This window comes from Suncus etruscus, chromosome 17 (assembly GCF_024139225.1).
Source record: "Suncus etruscus isolate mSunEtr1 chromosome 17, mSunEtr1.pri.cur, whole genome shotgun sequence".
Lineage (NCBI taxonomy): Eukaryota > Metazoa > Chordata > Mammalia > Eulipotyphla > Soricidae > Suncus > Suncus etruscus.
In genome coordinates this window covers 71,355,689-71,372,857 of record NC_064864.1, presented here as the reverse complement: position 1 = coordinate 71,372,857, position 17,169 = coordinate 71,355,689, and the positions used below count along the sequence as shown (strand labels likewise).

The 17,169-nt window shown below is 50.7% G+C and overlaps 1 protein-coding gene across 1 annotated transcript in view; it reads right to left on the bottom strand.

The window, feature by feature from the left end:
• The window catches only part of MGMT (O-6-methylguanine-DNA methyltransferase), a 132,446-nt gene that overhangs the window by 10,336 nt on the left and 104,941 nt on the right, over positions 1-17,169 (bottom strand). The window contains exon 3 of the mRNA XM_049790605.1: positions 8,297-8,442. Coding sequence (XP_049646562.1) covers positions 8,297-8,442 — 146 coding nt within the window. The remainder of the gene's footprint in view (positions 1-8,296; positions 8,443-17,169) is intronic.

Genomic DNA, 17,169 nt, shown 5'->3' with positions numbered 1-17,169 from the left:
CTGTATTCACTGTCCCAATAGTGGGAGCGCACCCCACTTATTTAACAGGAGAATTATGCCTTAGACTTGAAGCTCAAACTTAGGAAGCCTATAGAGAAATGATTAAACTGTGGGTGTCCTGGTAAGAATGTGAATAATTATATGTTAACACCTTTCCCATGCAAATGATTGTCATTCAGTTCAAAGCTGAGAAATGGATGTTAATGGTTTCTCAACGAGAGAGAGAGAGAGAGAGAGAGAGGGAGAGAGAGAGAGAGAGAGAGAGAGAGAGAGAGAGAGAGAGAGAGAAGAAATGGAGGGGAGAGAGATACTCTAAAAACATGGAGTGGGGAAAGAGTGAGAGAGAAATACTTTGTTAGGATATGGAATAGAGCGAGTGAGTGAGCAAGAGAGAGAGAGAGAGGGAGAGAGCTCCTGATGAGGACTGCACTCCATGGACTCAGTGGGGCCGAGGCTGCTCAGAACACCTGGGAAACCCAAGCCCAGCTGAGGAGCCAGCTCTGAACCCCGGGGGCCAACCCTGTAGTGGTCCAGAGCCCATACCCTACACCCCATATCACTCACCCTACACCCCATACCCCACTCTACAGCTCATACCTCATACCCTATGTCTCACCCTCACTCTACAGCCCCTCTACACTCCACCCCATCCCCTATATACCCACACATTCCACCCTATCCCCTACACCTCTCTCCCCCTTCAAATTCAGCCTCTTCAGCCCGAAGGGGGTGGTGGGAGACTCAGTGCCTGACAGGGTGGAGGCCCCTTCAGTCACAACCGAGGCAGCCAGCGAAGTTCTAGATGCTTCTGCCAAGCCATCCAGAAACTAGTGCCACTCCAGCTCCAGCCTAGGAAGCTGGTCTCCTGCCAGGGGAAGCAAGCTTCCTTCTGAGTTGGGGCCCTGTCGTACAGGCCGCAGGACATGCACCTCACTCTGATAGCACCCATCACCCATGGGTGACCCTACACATCTGCAGAGCTGACATGTGGCAGGAACTGGGTGGGGGAGTGCCCTTCCCTCGGGCTGGCAGGGAGCTGGGGGTGCCCACAGCCACTCTCCAACCTGGAGCCAACCAGGCAGGGGTGAGGTCTGACCTGCCTGACCTTGGAGGGCACCTGGGTTTTCCTGGCTTCACACCAACAACCTCATCCGCAACTGCTGGACCCCCAGGGACTGGGGAGGATGAGCCCCAGGATGGGATGGGAAGGGCTCTGGGCCCTGGACACTAGCGCCCAGCCCAGGGTGCCCAACAGTTCACCCACGAGCAAAAGGTTCTCCCCAACAACTCGCCCGAGGCAGGACATGACCCAGTGGCCAGAGCATGGGCAGAGCTGCACGTGGGACCAGCATGGACAGGCTCTGAGCCCCTAGCCTTCTGCTCTGCAGCCCTTCCTGAGTCTGCAGGATTGCGGGGTGGTGGTGGTGGTGGTCTCTCCTTCCAGATCCCACCACGTATGCTTCTCTGTCCTCTCCCTCCAGCCCTGTATCTAGCTAGGCAAGCCTGGAGCATGTCAAAGGCACACACAGGCCCCAGCTGCTTTTATTAATACAAATTGGGCCGTTAATGATATTTAAATGCATTAGCTTGGGCACAAACAAACAAGGCCACCCAGCGACCATTTCAAAGGCAAAACCTTCATCGCAAAAAGGGGCGCACAGCTCGGGGTGGGCATGCAAGGCCCCCAACCAGGTGCTGATGCCCATAGGGAGACCCCTGTGTGTGTGCGTGTGTGAGGGTCCAAAATGCAGACTGGCTCGACATCAAAAGGTGTTAATGGTTTCAATATTTATCTGCTGCAGGGAAGTTCTCTAAGAAAGAAAAGACAGGGCAGGCAAAGAAATTCTACTAATGGCTGTGTCTTTGCCATTAAAATGAAAAGCTTAATGCATCTTATAATCAGAGGACAATTTGCAAATCATTAAGAGAAATGTAAAATTCCATTAAAATACAAATCAAGAGACTCTCTCTGGACTAATAATCTTCTGGATATTATTTTGCATTTCACTATTTCTGTTCCAATGCCCAGGCCCCTCCAAAGATCAGCTCCGAAACCAACTGTTCGCCGCCGCCGCCTTTAACGAGGGACAGCGAACAGGGTAATGTGCTATTCAGAGCAGGTACTAATGAAGAATTCCATATATTCTGAAATTTAATTAAAACCCCAAAGATTTCAAATTAGATGCAATTTGAAATGCCTGGGGCAGGCGTACACGCACTCCGTGGCAAGGGTATCACACTGAAAGTTGATACCGTAATTGGTCTTGATGTATTTTTGTGTTGCTGGGCTGAAGCACAGAACTCATAACCATATAAAAATTCTCTGTAGATTACCTGCTCATTGAAAATGCCATCACTCAGGTAGTTCTCCACTAAATTACCATGCTACTAAAATGCACAAAGTGATGCGGAGAGTGGAGTAGCACAGCTGGCCGGCGCCGCCGATGAGTTATGCAGGCGTCAACGCGGCCTTTTTTCTTCGTAAAATATGCTCCGTTGAATATTAAAATATAATTGGCATTCAACCTAAGTAGCTTAAACCATTCTGTTATCTTCTTTTAAACCGATTTGGCGCCTCTGCCGTTATTGTCAAGGATGCGATTCACAAACTAATGATACCATCATATTCCGCCAGATTGGTGCTGTTTTAAGCCCATCATCAACAGTGCGGGCCTTAACAGGGGCTGCTTGCGAGCATCAAACGCCCAATTCTGGAAGAGGGAGGTGGGGCTGAGGACTGGCCGGGCACTTAGGTTGGATCTTGCATCTTTGATCTCCCAAGTGGAAGAGACACAATTGTTGTCGGAATGAATGGATGGATGAATCTCTGGGACTCGGGCATGGACTGAGGAGCTGAGGAAGAAGAGAGGAGCTGTCTGGGGACAGTTTCCCCTGTCCAGGAGGCTCGTGGGCACTTGGAAAGGGGACTCTGTGCACTCAGATGCTCAGGGATTAACCCTCGAGATGCAGTGGCTGACAGCAGAGCCAGGAAGAGGCAGAGCAGTTGCCATGGTGATGGACAGATTGTCACATGGTTGAGGGGCAGGGCTAGCTGCTCAGAGTGTCCCCGAGGCATCAGTGACACCACATACCCTGGAGGGAGGGCAGGAGGATGGATGTGGACCAAAGGGACCAGCATGCATGTTTCCTAGTAGGTAGAACTTTCTCTTCCTCAGCCTTCACTCAAGGCCCATCCAGAATGCCCGACCAGTCTCCTGGCACAGAGGAATCCTAGGGGGTAGCCATGAACTTCCAAAGATGACACTGACCCAGATAAAAGATGCCCAGGCCAACCCTGCCCTTCGCCCATTGGGCGCCTGGGACCACCTTTGACAGCGACTGTCTGTCTATGCAGTCATCGACTCAGAGTCAGGTGGAACTCACGGGTGATAAAACATTTCGAGGAAGAACTTTCATGCTCTGGGCACCTATAAAGAGCTTTACGGCATTAAAGCTGTTAACTCCGTATCAATATTTATATACTCCACTACCCACTACCCATTGGTAACAGGCAAATTTTGTGGGCATTTTCATTCATGTTTTCTTGAAAAAAGAAAAAAAAATCACAAGTGAAAAAACACAGGTGGAAGGGGTCATTCAATTCCTGCTAGGGCGACCCAGAAAGGCATCAACAGGGTCTATAGCACTGGATCAAGTGTTCTGTGTTGCCAAGGATACTATGACAATCTCTTCAGAAGCAGCACACTGAGTGATGACAGTGAGAAGATAAAACTTTAAGACATGAAGCATCAGAGTCTCCTTTGAAAAGACTCATAAGATTAGGGAGAAACACACACCCACCCACACCCACACACAATACACCCCACACACAATACACCCCCCCACACACATACACCCTGATTTATCCAAGTCTGTTGCAAATGCAAAACCCAGGACAAAGTGGCAGTTCACACACACACACACACACACACACACACCCCTGATTTATCCAAGTCTGTTGCAAATGCAAAACCCAGGACAAAGCGGCAGCTCACAGCTCCAAGGAGGCCAACCTGCTGGCCTATGGCTCTTGGAGCAGAGGGTGGCCCAGTTTACCATGTGGACCCCTCATGGACTCTTACACTGGCAGAGATGGACAGGACCACTCTCAATCTTGGGTTTGGGGACCACATTGACCCTGCTCCAGGGCTGTTCCAGGCCTAGTGCCCCTAAGTAGTTGCTGGTAGTGTTGAAGCCCAGAGCTCAGCAGGCCAAGGATTCACTCCAGTCTTTGAGCCACGGTCCCAATTCCATGGAAACAACCCCTGGTTTGCTGCTCAGTTCCTAGGTCGGTGCCACGATCCTATTTCACTGTGTAGTTTCCCACCGAAGTGGCACCAGCTAGAGCTTCAAAGACTCAAGTATCTACATCTGTGATGAGATGCCACCTGGCCCCCACAGGGGTGCTGGATCAGTTCCTTTTGGCAGAGCCCTGGGAAGTTCCAGCCTGGCTGAGTCCCGGGGTGCGGGGGACTCTGTGAGATAAACCATTCTCGGGTGTCACTGTTTTCTGTAATTCACAGAGACTCGGGGGAACATGACATTGGGCATCTCAGCAATGTTGGCAAATTTTCAGTAATGCTGCGTCCCAGGAGCCCCTGGCATTGCCCAGAGGCCGAACCCCTACAGGTGTGGCTGAACTTTACTGGACTCAAGGCTGGGCTTATCCCTCTCAGCATCTCTGCAGCTGAGAACAGACCCTCTTTGTGAGAGATTCCCTGACAGAGATGATCCCCAGCAGGCCCAGGGCTAACCTTCTGTTAGGTAAGGGGACATTTCTGTCCCAACCCAAATAGAAAATAACCCCCTTCAATCCAACTGAGCCTCCCACCCCCAGTCCACAGGTCTTTGGAGAGTTTGGACTTGCTACTTCAATAGTCTAAAGAATTAGCACTTTTGTTTTTCCAGTCCTGGGAGGAGCAAATTTAGGGTCTCCCACATGAAGGCCAGTGCAGCACCACTGAGCCACATACCTGGCCCTGATTTTCAGCTCCCTCTGTCTTTTACCTCTCCTCATTGTCCCACTATGTCTGTCTCAGGCAGTTCCTAAGCTTTCCTCACACCCCTGCAAACAGCTGGTCATGCACACACGTGCCACAAATGCATTTTCTCAGAGACTGTAGACGTACATGCCTATCTGCCTTCACAGTCATAGGTTCAAGGGTGGGGTGAAAAGGACAGAAATGGTATCAGATACTAATGACAATCTCTGTCGTGATTCTGAGGGCCAGAAAGAACTGAACTTAAAAGATGAGGCATGAGGCCTCACTGCAGCCGCCATGTCACCCACGACCTGGATTTCTTGGTGTGCACGGCCATCTACACAGCTACAAACACCTCCAAATGTTGCAGTATCGATCCCCCCAGTAGGAACAAACCAAATTAGGAGTTATACATGGTTATACATGGTTGCCATACATGGTTAACAAACAAAACCAGCAACACAGAGTGATCAAATCTCCACAAACAGCTCAGTCAACCCTTGGACAGGATTTAAGGGCCCAATGAGATTGAACAAGTTTTGCAAATTTTCTCTTATGAAAGATTATTATTGTTGTTTGTTGTTGTTAATTCTATTACTTTTTGTTGTAACAGACATTATGAAGTAAATTATTTTGGAATATCAAAGGGGCAGGTTGATGGGTGGGTGGAAATCCGGGGACAGCGGGGTATCACACTGGCGGTGGGAATGGTGTGGGGACACAGAGTGCTTGACATTATAAGCAACTGTGAAAACTGTGGTGTTTATAAAGTCCTAGAAAATTTCCAAGACAGAATGAGGTGGAAAGCTGTTGGCTGGAAGGAAGCACTGCTGTGCCTGGGGCTCAGAACAAAGACTAGAAGAAACAAGACCTAATGGCCACCGCTGGGCGGGAGGAAGCATGACAAGACATGGGACTCTGGACTCTGCTCGACTGGACTCAGCGTCACTGGCCTATGAATTCAGTAACAGGAAAATTGGCCCAGAGGCCCTTGCAGATAGTGAAGGGTTGGACCGAGTGAGCTGAACTGTCCTGGGCGGCTGGCTGGCTGTTGCTCTCCAAACCCTGAAAGACCCCCAATCCTTGTCCCGGGACGGGGGTCACACTTTTCTCCCTAGAGTGAACAGAATTGCCAGTGATTCAAATGGGGTGAGATGGCTGAGAGAGAGAGAGAGAGAGAGAGAGAGAGAGAGAGAGAGAGAGAGAGAGAGTGTGTGTGTGTGTGTATGTGATGAGGCCACCTGGGGTCCTGTCCACATGTGGGCTCCTGGGTCCAAGGAAGCTATGGACAGAGGAAACGAAGAAGGCAGATGCCCTTGCCTGACCTCCAGGCACAGGCAGGGGACAGGGAGGGCCTTGGGACATAAAAACTGGTCACATGGTGAGTGGCCCGTCCCCAGGAGCCATGTTGAGGAGGCCCACACCTGTCTGAACCCTGTCCTGACCTGAGCCCCTCACAATTTTCCTCCTGCTTCAAAGCCACCAGAAAACTGTGGGGTCTCTGGCTGTCAGATCTAATTGGCCTGCTGGCCCTGCCCATATCTCTACCTTCCCGCCCTTCACTTCCCGCCCATCCAGCTCTCCAAGATGCCCCCGGGTGCCCTATTTCTGCTCCTGAAAAGCAGTGGCCAGCTCTGGGGTGTGTCCAGGTCGTTATCCCACCTGATCTACCTTCAGAGCTGCAAGCCATCTTGGTCTATACATGGGCTCTGGAGCATTGGTAAACGACCAGCCTGGGGTCCGCAAGGTGCCTGAGACCAGGCTGCCTCTGTGCTAAGCATTCACCCTACTCTGGGAAGAGCCACATTCAAGGCCTTAGGCTTAGGATGTTCCTTCAAGCAGTGACAGGGCACACAGGAGGGTGAGAAAGTTCCTTCACAGGGAGGCTGAGGGGTGCTTGCCCTTGAGACAGTGGGTCCTGCTCAGCACTCCCTGTCCCAGTGGTCTGGCTGGGGTGGGCATCTCTGGAGGGCTGGTTCCCACTGAGCCTGCTGGGCTCTCCCCACTAGTTTTAGTTTATAGTGTCATCTCCTGGGGGTGCTGAGGCTCTCCAGGGCCAAAGCAGCACCTGGCAGGCCCAGAGACTGAAGCAGGAGGGAAGGAAGGAGCCTCTTGTGGCGAGGGAAGCTGGGGACAGGTTTCAGTAGTCCCCCCAAACGTGCATCCAGACACAGAGCTAAAGTGGTGAATTTTGCTCTGTCACGCGCAGTATTTCATGGCGACAGCTAATAGCTGTGACGAGGAAATGATGGAAGTGTTCAACATTTCACTTACAAAGGAACCGCCCATCACTTTTCAGAGAAAACTCCAAGGACATGCATGGAAAAGGCCGTCAAGTGTGAGACCGCTGGGTAGGGCAGGGTGAGGTGAGAACCAAGAATTACAGACTGGAATACTGCAGGGAGGATAGCTATGGGCCACTGCAGGGGACATAAGCAGGGAGGACAGATGAGGGTGGTTGGTGGTTCACTACAGGGAGGATAGTGAGATCCTCAGCAAAGAGCACTGTGAGTACGACTGGAAGTGACCAGGGAGAACTGCAGGGAGGATAGCCAAAAGCCACTGTGGGGAGCACAGTAGAGATGACAGCTGAGAGCTGCTGCAGGGAGCACTTTGGGAGGACAGCTGAGGGTAACCAGGGGAGCACTGTGGAGAGGACAGTCAAAGGCTGCAGTCTGGAGCACTACAGGGAAGACAGCCGAGGGTCACTGCAGGGAGCACTATGGGGAGGACAAGAAGGGTGGTCCGTGGAGCACGGCAGGGAGGAGCACCCTCCTACAGACATTTCCTGCAGAGCATGGAAATGGAAGGACCTCCCCAGTCCCCAGAATGCACCTCTGCGGATTGGTTTCAGATGCTGTGATTCAAAAAGCAGAAGCTACCACAGAAATTCTGGAAAGGGTTTGGTTGGTACCAACAAAGAGATGGTACGAAATGAGCCTTTCAGGGTCCCAGAGATATCACTGGGCCCCTTTCAGAGGACATCAGCCCAAGAGAAACTCCTCTCAGAAACAGAGTATCCTGAGGCTGGCCCTGTGCTGGCCAGCAGCAGAGAGGCTCAATGCTGACACCCCTCAGCCCAGATGTGATCTAGTCTGGCCCCACCAGTGCCCAGTGCCCACCTGTAGGTTTCTGCCTCTCTGTGAACCCCAGGGAGCTTGGGCCAACACTCCTGCAGTCCTCGGGGTGGGGAGACAGCAACCTCCCGCCCTCACCCTGTGGCCACCTCATCCCGTCACTAAGCCCAGTGGTGACATATGCGTGAAGCAGCCAAGTTCAGCCCTGGGAGAGCAAGCCCAGGGCCCAGTACTGACCTTGCTGGAAGACGGGGTGGTGGAGAGCGGGCCAGGGCAGTGAGTTCACAGTCTGGGGCTCATGGAAGTAGGTCTGCAGCCAGGCCACGCACTGTGCTAGGGACTCTGGTGTGTCTGCTGGGAGTGGCCCTGCAGGTATCATGGGGCTGTAAAGGCAAAAAGAATGGCTGAGTCTGCACAGAGCCCAACACTTCCAGATAGAGAGAGAGGTCAGCTTGGACCCTCTGGGAGTACCGGGACACTGAGCTGGGGGACTAAAGGAGCTTGTATGTCACCTGGGTTGAAGTGTGGGGTCACCTGCTCAGCTCAGAGGACCCCACTTCCTTATCCAGAGACACCCCAAGAGAATGTGACATGTGTGGGCATCCTAGGGTCCCCCCAACCCCCTGAGATGGAGGGAATTGAATGGAGGCTGCGTTTCCTGACACCGCTACTTTTAAAAGGACATTGGAAGAATTTTATAGTAGTAAAATTCATCTTAAATTGATTTTTTATGCTTGTGCTAAAGATCTCAACCTCCGATTTCCTCCTTTTAACTCTTCCTCCATTGGCATCAGATAACTATTCATGGGTGAAATGTAATTAAACAGCTTTGATTCCAAAGTGAGGATTTACGAGGTGATATTTAAAACGAACGGCATGAAACACACACACACATAAAAGCACATTTTTAGAGCCAGGACATACATTTCCACTTTTACAATAAAGTGAAATTGATGCCCTGGCCTAGCCTGGCCACCCCCAGCCTTGCTTATCCTGTCCTTGAGGGAGCAAGTCTGGCTTCGTCCCATTTAGGGCCACCCTTACCAACCAGTGTCTCCTCATATCCCAGCAAACTCTGGATCCCAAGTTCCAGATTGTTCCCTCAAGATCCCTAACCTTGCCCCACCCCTCCAAGAATGGAGGCTGTGGTGTCCATCCATGGTGTCCCAAAGCACGGGGAAGATACTGGAGCAGCTGATGACTATAGGCCATCCCAGACTGCTAGGCCACACTCCAGGGGTTGCAGGGCTCAGGCAGGGAGTAGGGTTCTTAGGGCACAGAGGGTGGGCTGCTCACGCATTAGTATGTGGGTGCTAGGCAAAAGTTCCTCACAAGGTCACCACTGGACCAAGAGCCCCTGGCTCTCTCCTGCCACAAAAGGTGCGTGGTGAACTTTGAAACTCCAGAAGACTCTGGGGTTCAGATTTTGGGGTGATCCAAGACTTGACTGGCAGTGAAGAATTGCTGAGCCCTCCTCTGTGAGTTCTGCAGCTCCCGGACAAGGACAGAGGAAAATAAGGCGGGCAGTCTGGACCACATCTGTGGGGCGAGCAGGAGTGGCTCCGGGATCCGGCCTCGCTTGTATGGTGCCAACCAGCCCTTGCTTCTGCATAGATGCCTCCAACGATTCTCAATCACAGGGTAGAAGTTTGGAATGCTTTGTTGTTCCAAGGCCCCAAGTCCAGGATGTGCCTTGGGCCTACCCCCTCAGGGTCTGCAGAGACGGGGACTGGCATGTGTAGATGAGCAAGGAGTGTTTTTTTTTTTTTTTTTACTAAGCCCCTGGGCTACAGATGCCCTGACAAGAAGAACTGGGCAGGCTGGGCCAGGCCAGGCCAGTGTCCAGGCCTGCTGGAGACTGAGCCTGGCCTAGACCACATTCATTCACTGCAGTAGAGGGATGGGGAGACTGCATAGAGTACCTGCTCATAAAGCTGGTACCATCAGAGCGCCCAATTTCATGGGTCTGATCAGTCTTGTTGATACCTGATGGGCATTTCCTGCACTTCATTATAATTTCTGACCAAAGCAAAGAGGTTTCACTTCTAGAAGAAGATGGGAGGTAGTACATGAATGAGAAAGCTGGGAAAGGCTTGGGGCCTTGATTCAAGCCAGAGAGGAGCGAGGAGATGATGAGGCGAAGGGATGGATGGGATGATGGGAGTATAGGACCGAGTGATAGATAGAATGATGGAACAATGGGATAATGGGACAGATGGACAAATAGGATGGATGCAACAAATGGGATGGTAGAATGGATGGGATGATGGAAGGATGGTACATTAGGATGAATGATACAGAAGGGATAATAGGATGGATGGAATGACAGGACAGGAGGATGGGACAGATGGAACAATGGAATAATGGGATGGTAGGAAGAGGAGGTATTAAGATAGATGGGACAATGGGATAATAGGACAAATGAGATGAATGGATAAGACAATGAATGGATGGGGTGGATGGGACAGTAGGATGGATGGGATGATGGGACAATGGGACAAGGGGATAGAGGGAAGGTGGGATGGTAGGACAATGGAATAATGGCCGTCACTCAGGGTAGGGCCAGGGCTGTCATGAACATGGCCTCTGAGAAGGCCCTATTGGCTGTGGCGGGCTGACAGGGCCTTGCCACTCTCCCCTCTACCTCTCCCAATACCTGTGCCTATGCCCTGCCTGCCATGGCTTCTGGGAGATCCAAGTAAGTCACTTCCGTGGTTGTCCACAACAGGCTTGTGGAATTCTCCCAACAGTCACAACTTACCACCCAACTGCAGAAAATGGAGACACCAGAATCTGGGTGCTCAGAAACCCTGATTTACACAAATCAAGCGGAAGAGGAGCAAGCCAAAGCCTGCCAGGTGCCTGACACATGCAGCAGGGGGCGTCTACAGAGAGGTGCCCAAACTGCATTTCTCTCCTTCACACACAGCTCTGGGCACACAGACCCACTCAAGAGCTGAGGCTTAATGACCATTGACACAGGCCAGCAAGATGGTGGGGTCCTTGGGGCCGGGCGGTGGCGCTGGAGGTAAGGTGCCTGCCTTGCCTGCGCTAGCCTAGGACGGACCGCGGTTCGATCCCCCGGCGTCCCATATGGTCCCCCAAGAAGCCAGGAGCAACTTCTGAGCGCATAGCCAGGAGTAACCCCTGAGCGTCACAGGGTGTGGCCCAAAAACCAAAAAAAAAAAAAAAAAAAAAAAAAAAAGATGGTGGGGTCCATGGGGAAGACTGCTGGACTCTTCCCTCACTCCAATTCCCCATGAGAAGAGAACTCAGTTGCGTGGATACCAGAGCCAGTGGCATTTGAGGGTTGGTTTCAGGTGTGTCCTTTGGAGGCTGAGAAAGGACAGACAGGTCAGGACAGACACAGGTCCAGCTAAGTAGCTTGGCATAGAGTGGACACTACAGCTTGGTTCTGAGGCTTCGAGAGGAGAGAATTTCTACTCCATATCTAGTGGCCTCAGCCCCCAATCCCTTAGCCCCAAGGTCCAGCCCTGGTGGGACCCTGGACTGGGTTCTTACAGGAATCCAAGCCTTCAGTAGCTGGAATTCAAATTAAAGTCCGAACCTACATAAGAACACAGAGAGTTTATGGCAGTATTTTAGAATTTTATGGAAATTTCCAAACACTATCCACATAACGTACCTGCCATAAGAACAAAATAAGTAGGGCGTTTGCCTTGCAAGTGGCTGACCCAGGACAAACTGCAGTTCGATCCCTCAGCATCCTATATGGTCCTCCAAGCCAGGGGCGATTTCTGAGTATATAGCCAGGAGTAACCCCTGAGCATCATGGAGTGTGGCCCCCAAACCAAAAACCAAAACAAACAAACAAAAACCCAAACCCTTGATTTTGTGGAGCTGGAGTGATAGCTCAGTGGGTAGGTTGCTTTGCACGTGGCCAACCTGGTTTTGATCCCCAGTATCCCATATGGTTCCCCGACTACCACCAGGAGTGATTCCTGAATGCAGAGCCAGGAGTAACCCCTGAGCACCACTAAGAGTGGCCCTCACAAAAAATAATACAAAAATCAAACAAACTGATTTTCAAAGAGACATGGGCCACACTAAGCATTTGAAAAAGACATTTTAGCAGCCTATCTGGCATACTCAGAGGCCTTAACAGGGCTTTTTACTTTCTCCCCTAAACGACCCAATGGTTAAAAGGAAAATTATATTTTATCAACATTTTAACATATCATTAAAAATCTCCACTCTTTGACAGATGAAGATAAAAACACCCCAAAACTATAGATGAATTATCAGGTCCCAGCTGATTCCAAAACAATTACAGGATGCAGAGCAATCTAGTTAAATTTTATTCAAAAGCTTACGACACTTGTGTTTTCTTTTATTTTTCTATCAAGAAGCCCATGAGGTTCAAGCACAATTCATTATGTATGAGACCTCACTCGCGGTGCTTGACTGTTGATTAATAGCAAAGTTTGCTGTGTACATTCGCAACATTAGATGCACACAATATGCTAACTTATTCTTTCACTGAAACTAATTATTTACAAAAATGACTCCTTGAAACTACAATTTATTAAATGCAGGCATCCAGTCTCCACTCGGCCCCCAAAGACAGCCTGGAATGAAGATCTTTTACTTGATGTGACAACTTCTGGAAACGTGGTTATTAATATTATAAATGTGCCCAATAATGAGTTCCAATAGCCTCTGAACGCAGCCCTGGCTCTATGGCACTGAGCCCCATTTCCCACATGCGTGCCCAGGAAGGCAGAACCCCCCCCCCACCAGTGGATTGTCAGCTCTGGGGGAGACCCTGTGCCAGACCTGGGGCAGGGACGAGTGAGCGATGGTAAATACGGACACGTCCTAATCACTGTGCTTCCGCATGGGTTTCTCTAGTTCTGCTCCCAAGGGAACATTCAGTGAAGAAAATAACCAGAGGAGAACTTGGGGTGCAGGGAAGTTGGGCCATGCTTGGCAGTACTCCTGGTGATGGGACTTCATGGGGTGTCAGGGACTGAGTCAGGAATAGAACCCATGGAAGAGTCATGTTTATGGTTTTCACCACATTCTTGCCCCCCGCCCCCCTTGCCCACTTCCCCACAGAGATCTTCTGAGTGAGTGAGGTGACTTTTCACTACTCTGCTGCTCTTCTCTGGGTATCTAGTTTCTGAACCTGGATTGGATGAGGGGAGCCAAGCACAAGGCAATGGTCAAGGCAACAGCCCAAAGTACATTTACAGCTTTTCTGTGTCTCTGATGTCTCTGTGTCTCACGACATCTCTGGCCCTTCTCCTCGCACTGCATTTCTCTCTCCAGTGAGATGGGTTGCCAGTGTCAGGTGACCTGGCACATCCGCAGGGGCTGTGTTGGGAGGACTCAGCTGGTGGGTCGGAGCACAAAGGGTCAATCCCTGGGCACAGAGCTCGCCTATGCTGTCTGTTGGTGCAGCTGACCCTCGGGAGCCTGCGTAGTGACCAGCTGATTTTGCTGGACACTCCCATGGTGATCCTGAAAATGCATTTTAGATCTTGCCTGCCCATTGACTATCCCAGAGCAACTGTTCCCAACGAGAAACCAAGCCCAGAGATCCTGGCACCGCCAACAGCCACAACCTGCAAACTTCTGATCCTGAGAGGCACGGTCCAACTGTGGGGTGGAACCCCGTTCCCCTGCTCTGCGACAATCACAGATGTGATGAATAAGACCACAGTGAACAGGGTTGCCCAGTGGTCTCTCCCTGCTGGAGTGAAATCAGCTCCAACCTCACAAGAGAATACTGTGGTCACCTGAACCATTCCCAGGTTTCTCCTGGAGGGTCTTTGGGCTGACCAGAGGAAGCCACAGGCCTGATTGGAGGAGGAGGAGGATCCCTAGGACTGTCAATGGTGAAGCTCAACCTTCCCATGTGCTTCAGGAGGAAGCAGGTGAGGGGCTGCAGGTATGTGGGCAACATGGGGAGAGCCAAGGTGCAGAGCAGGGACAGAGTAAGGGGTGGGGGTCCCCCTTTAACCACACCATCTCTTATGAGGTGGGTTCCTGATTCATTTCCTCTGCACTAAAGCAGGGATCCCCCATCATAGACTGACCCTCCCCAGCCTCTGCAAGGCTGCTCAGGCTTGCTGCATCATGGGTACGTGATTTTGCATCTTAGGGTGGGAAGAGGTTTCACTAAAATATAACAATCAGAGCACGCTGCCTCAGTCCTTTCCAAAGGGTGTGTTTTGTATCAGGACTGACCCACACCCCTGGGCCTTAGGTCTACCAACTCCTGTGCAGGGCTCATTAATAAATAATCCCGGCTGGCAAATAGCTTCGTACAGTGCTAAATAAGGAACACAGTTCCCCAGTATCAAACACGGTGGCATTTCTAAAGAAAAGTGTCGCCTCTGATCCTGGGGTAACACACGGTTATTATTTGTCGGAAACAGCTTCCCGCAGTTCCATCTTAAAACAAAAACAGAAATCTTTGCTGTTCTGTGTTTTCTTGCAGCTGGAGCGTGTTCACGGTGGGAAGAGTGGGAGACACTGTGTTTAACCTCCAACATTCGGCCGCCTGTGAGTGGCTGGAAAAAGAACAAAACTTAAGCGATGGACAATTAATGTAACTGTGTTTTAAAACACTGAGGTCATATTTAATTTTGAATTGAAACACTTAAAATGTGCTTTCTGGCAAGGACAGAGAGTCATAAAATAATGTTAGCTACAGAACAAGTCTAAAAAGTACATTAGTAAAAGAAAATCTTTTTTCCAGAGCCCTGATATTGAAGAGGTGAATTCCAAGAAGTAGAAAACATTCGTTAGTCCCCGTGGTGCTGACATTTTTGGGCCAGAGTTCCAGCTGGACCTCAGATGCCACTTCCTGGGTGATGCCACTAGCTTCCTTAGCGCTGCTTTCAAGGGTTTGGTGAGGTCGGCATCCCTCTGAGCTCTTCCCAGAAACAGCAATACAGCCATCACAGGGCTCTAGTCAATGAGGGCCCAGAGAAAACACTGGGTTCTAGTCTATGCAGGCCCCACAGCTGTAACTGTCTAGCCCCTTCCTTCCCGAGGGAACCAGGGAGCATCACTGTCTCCCTAGCAGTAGTCGAAAGGCAGCATTGAGGGACAAATGCCCAACCACAGGAAAGGGGGCTGCAGGAACTGGCCTGGACTCTGATGCCTGCACATGCAAGAAGGATACCTACCAGTCACCCGAGAATGCTGGTTTCCAGATATCCCTGCCAGCAAGGCCTTCCTGTGTATGCTCACCCATGCGCTCACTCAGGTCAGCTCGATATTTCTGAGTATTTTGGGATCCCTGAACTCATTCTCCAGTGGGTCACATGGAGACCACTTGGAAGTCCTTGGGGAGGGTTCAGTACTGACCATCCCTGAGAAGTTTGGGCCTTGCTGATCTGGCGTTCCTCTGAGAACAGGGCTTGCAAATGCCCCAGAAAAGTCCATTTTGAGGAACAAGAATGTCAGGGGAAGATGTCAGAGGGGAAACTGGATATTGCAAAGAAACATTTGGCCCCAATCATCAGTGAGGTGTTTATTCTTAAGGATTTTAAAATAAATCAATGCAGAGCCCAATAGGGAACCAGGGAGATAGGTCAGGGGTTAGAGCACCTGAGGGCAGATATACTAAGATATAAACTAAGACCTGAGTTCTTAGTTTCAACACCCCTGAGTGCGGTCCCAGAGGTCTCTGACCCATGCAAAATGCCAGGTACAGCCCCACTGGGAGTGTCCTCTAGACAAACTGATCACAGATAAGTAAGACCTGGGACCTCTCAGACAGCACCAATGAGCCTAGGAGTTACATCCAGCCTAGTATGTGAGCTCAGACCTGTTTTTGCCCAGCCCCATTGTCAGCACTGACAGGGCCATTGGGTAGTAACGGGGACCACCAAGTGGAAGCAGGAGCTGGGGGACAGGCCAGCTTCTTGTGCTCTAGGAGTACAGTGACCTCAAAGGAACCTGGTCCAGAGGCACTGCAGGAGCCAAGGTTACAAACTCAACCCTCCTCAGAGCAGACCCAAGACTGGACTCAACCTGGTGGTTGGCACTGTTGAATCCACACCTGAGGCCTGGGCTCAGACCCATCCTGTCCTGATTGGTGTGGGGCCATATGCCCCCAACCCCAGTCTTTGGGAAAGAGCCCAGGGCCACTTCCAGGGCAGTGGGCTCTGTAGGCAATTTGTGGCAACTGAATCGGAATCTCTTAAAAGCCAATTAATCACAGTCCATCTGGTGACTATGCCCCCAGCCCAGGGCCAGTGCCCCTGCTGCCCTGTCCATGGCCGACTCAGAACCTGCAGATACAGGAGTTCAGGGCAGAGAGATCATTGTGTGGGGCTGTCATGGGGTTGGCCCAGCCTTGATCCAAGCCTTTCTTATGCAGAGAAAACATCACCACTACCCTGATGCCTGGCACCTAGGCCACATGGAGGCCACTTATGATGTTGAGAGCCAGCAAGACAACCGAGGCTTTTGGATCGGAGGCTGGCCCTGGGTGCAGTGACACATACTTCAGCTTTCTCCAGACCCTTTGCCTGGTACACAGTGGCTGCTGCCCAGGAACGCCAGCCAGAAGGACATGGGACATTTGGGACAAGGTGCTCTGTGTTCACAAAGAATGAGAACAAGCAGTGTTGGTGGGGATGCGGTGAGACAGGAACTCTTATCCACTGCTGGTGGGAATGCCGACTAGTTCAATCTTTCTGGAGAGCGATATGGAGATTCCTCCAAAAGCTGGAAATTGAGCTCCCATATGATCCAGCTATATCACTCCTAGGAATATACCCTAGGAACATAAAAATACAATACAAAAAACCCTTCCTTACACCTATATTTATTGCAGCACTATTTACCATAGCAAGACTCTGGAAACAACCAAGATGCCCTTCAACAGATGAATGGCTAAAGAAACTGTGGTACATATACACAATGGAATATTATGCAGCCATCAGGAGAGATGAAGTCATGAAATTTTCCTATACATGGATGTACATGGAATCTATTATGCTGAGTGAAATAAGTCAGAGAGAAAGAGAAAGATGGAGAATGGTCTCACTCATCTATGGATTTTAAGAAAAATGAGACATTTCTCAACAATTTTCAGAGACATAAGAGAGGAGGGCTGGACGTTACAG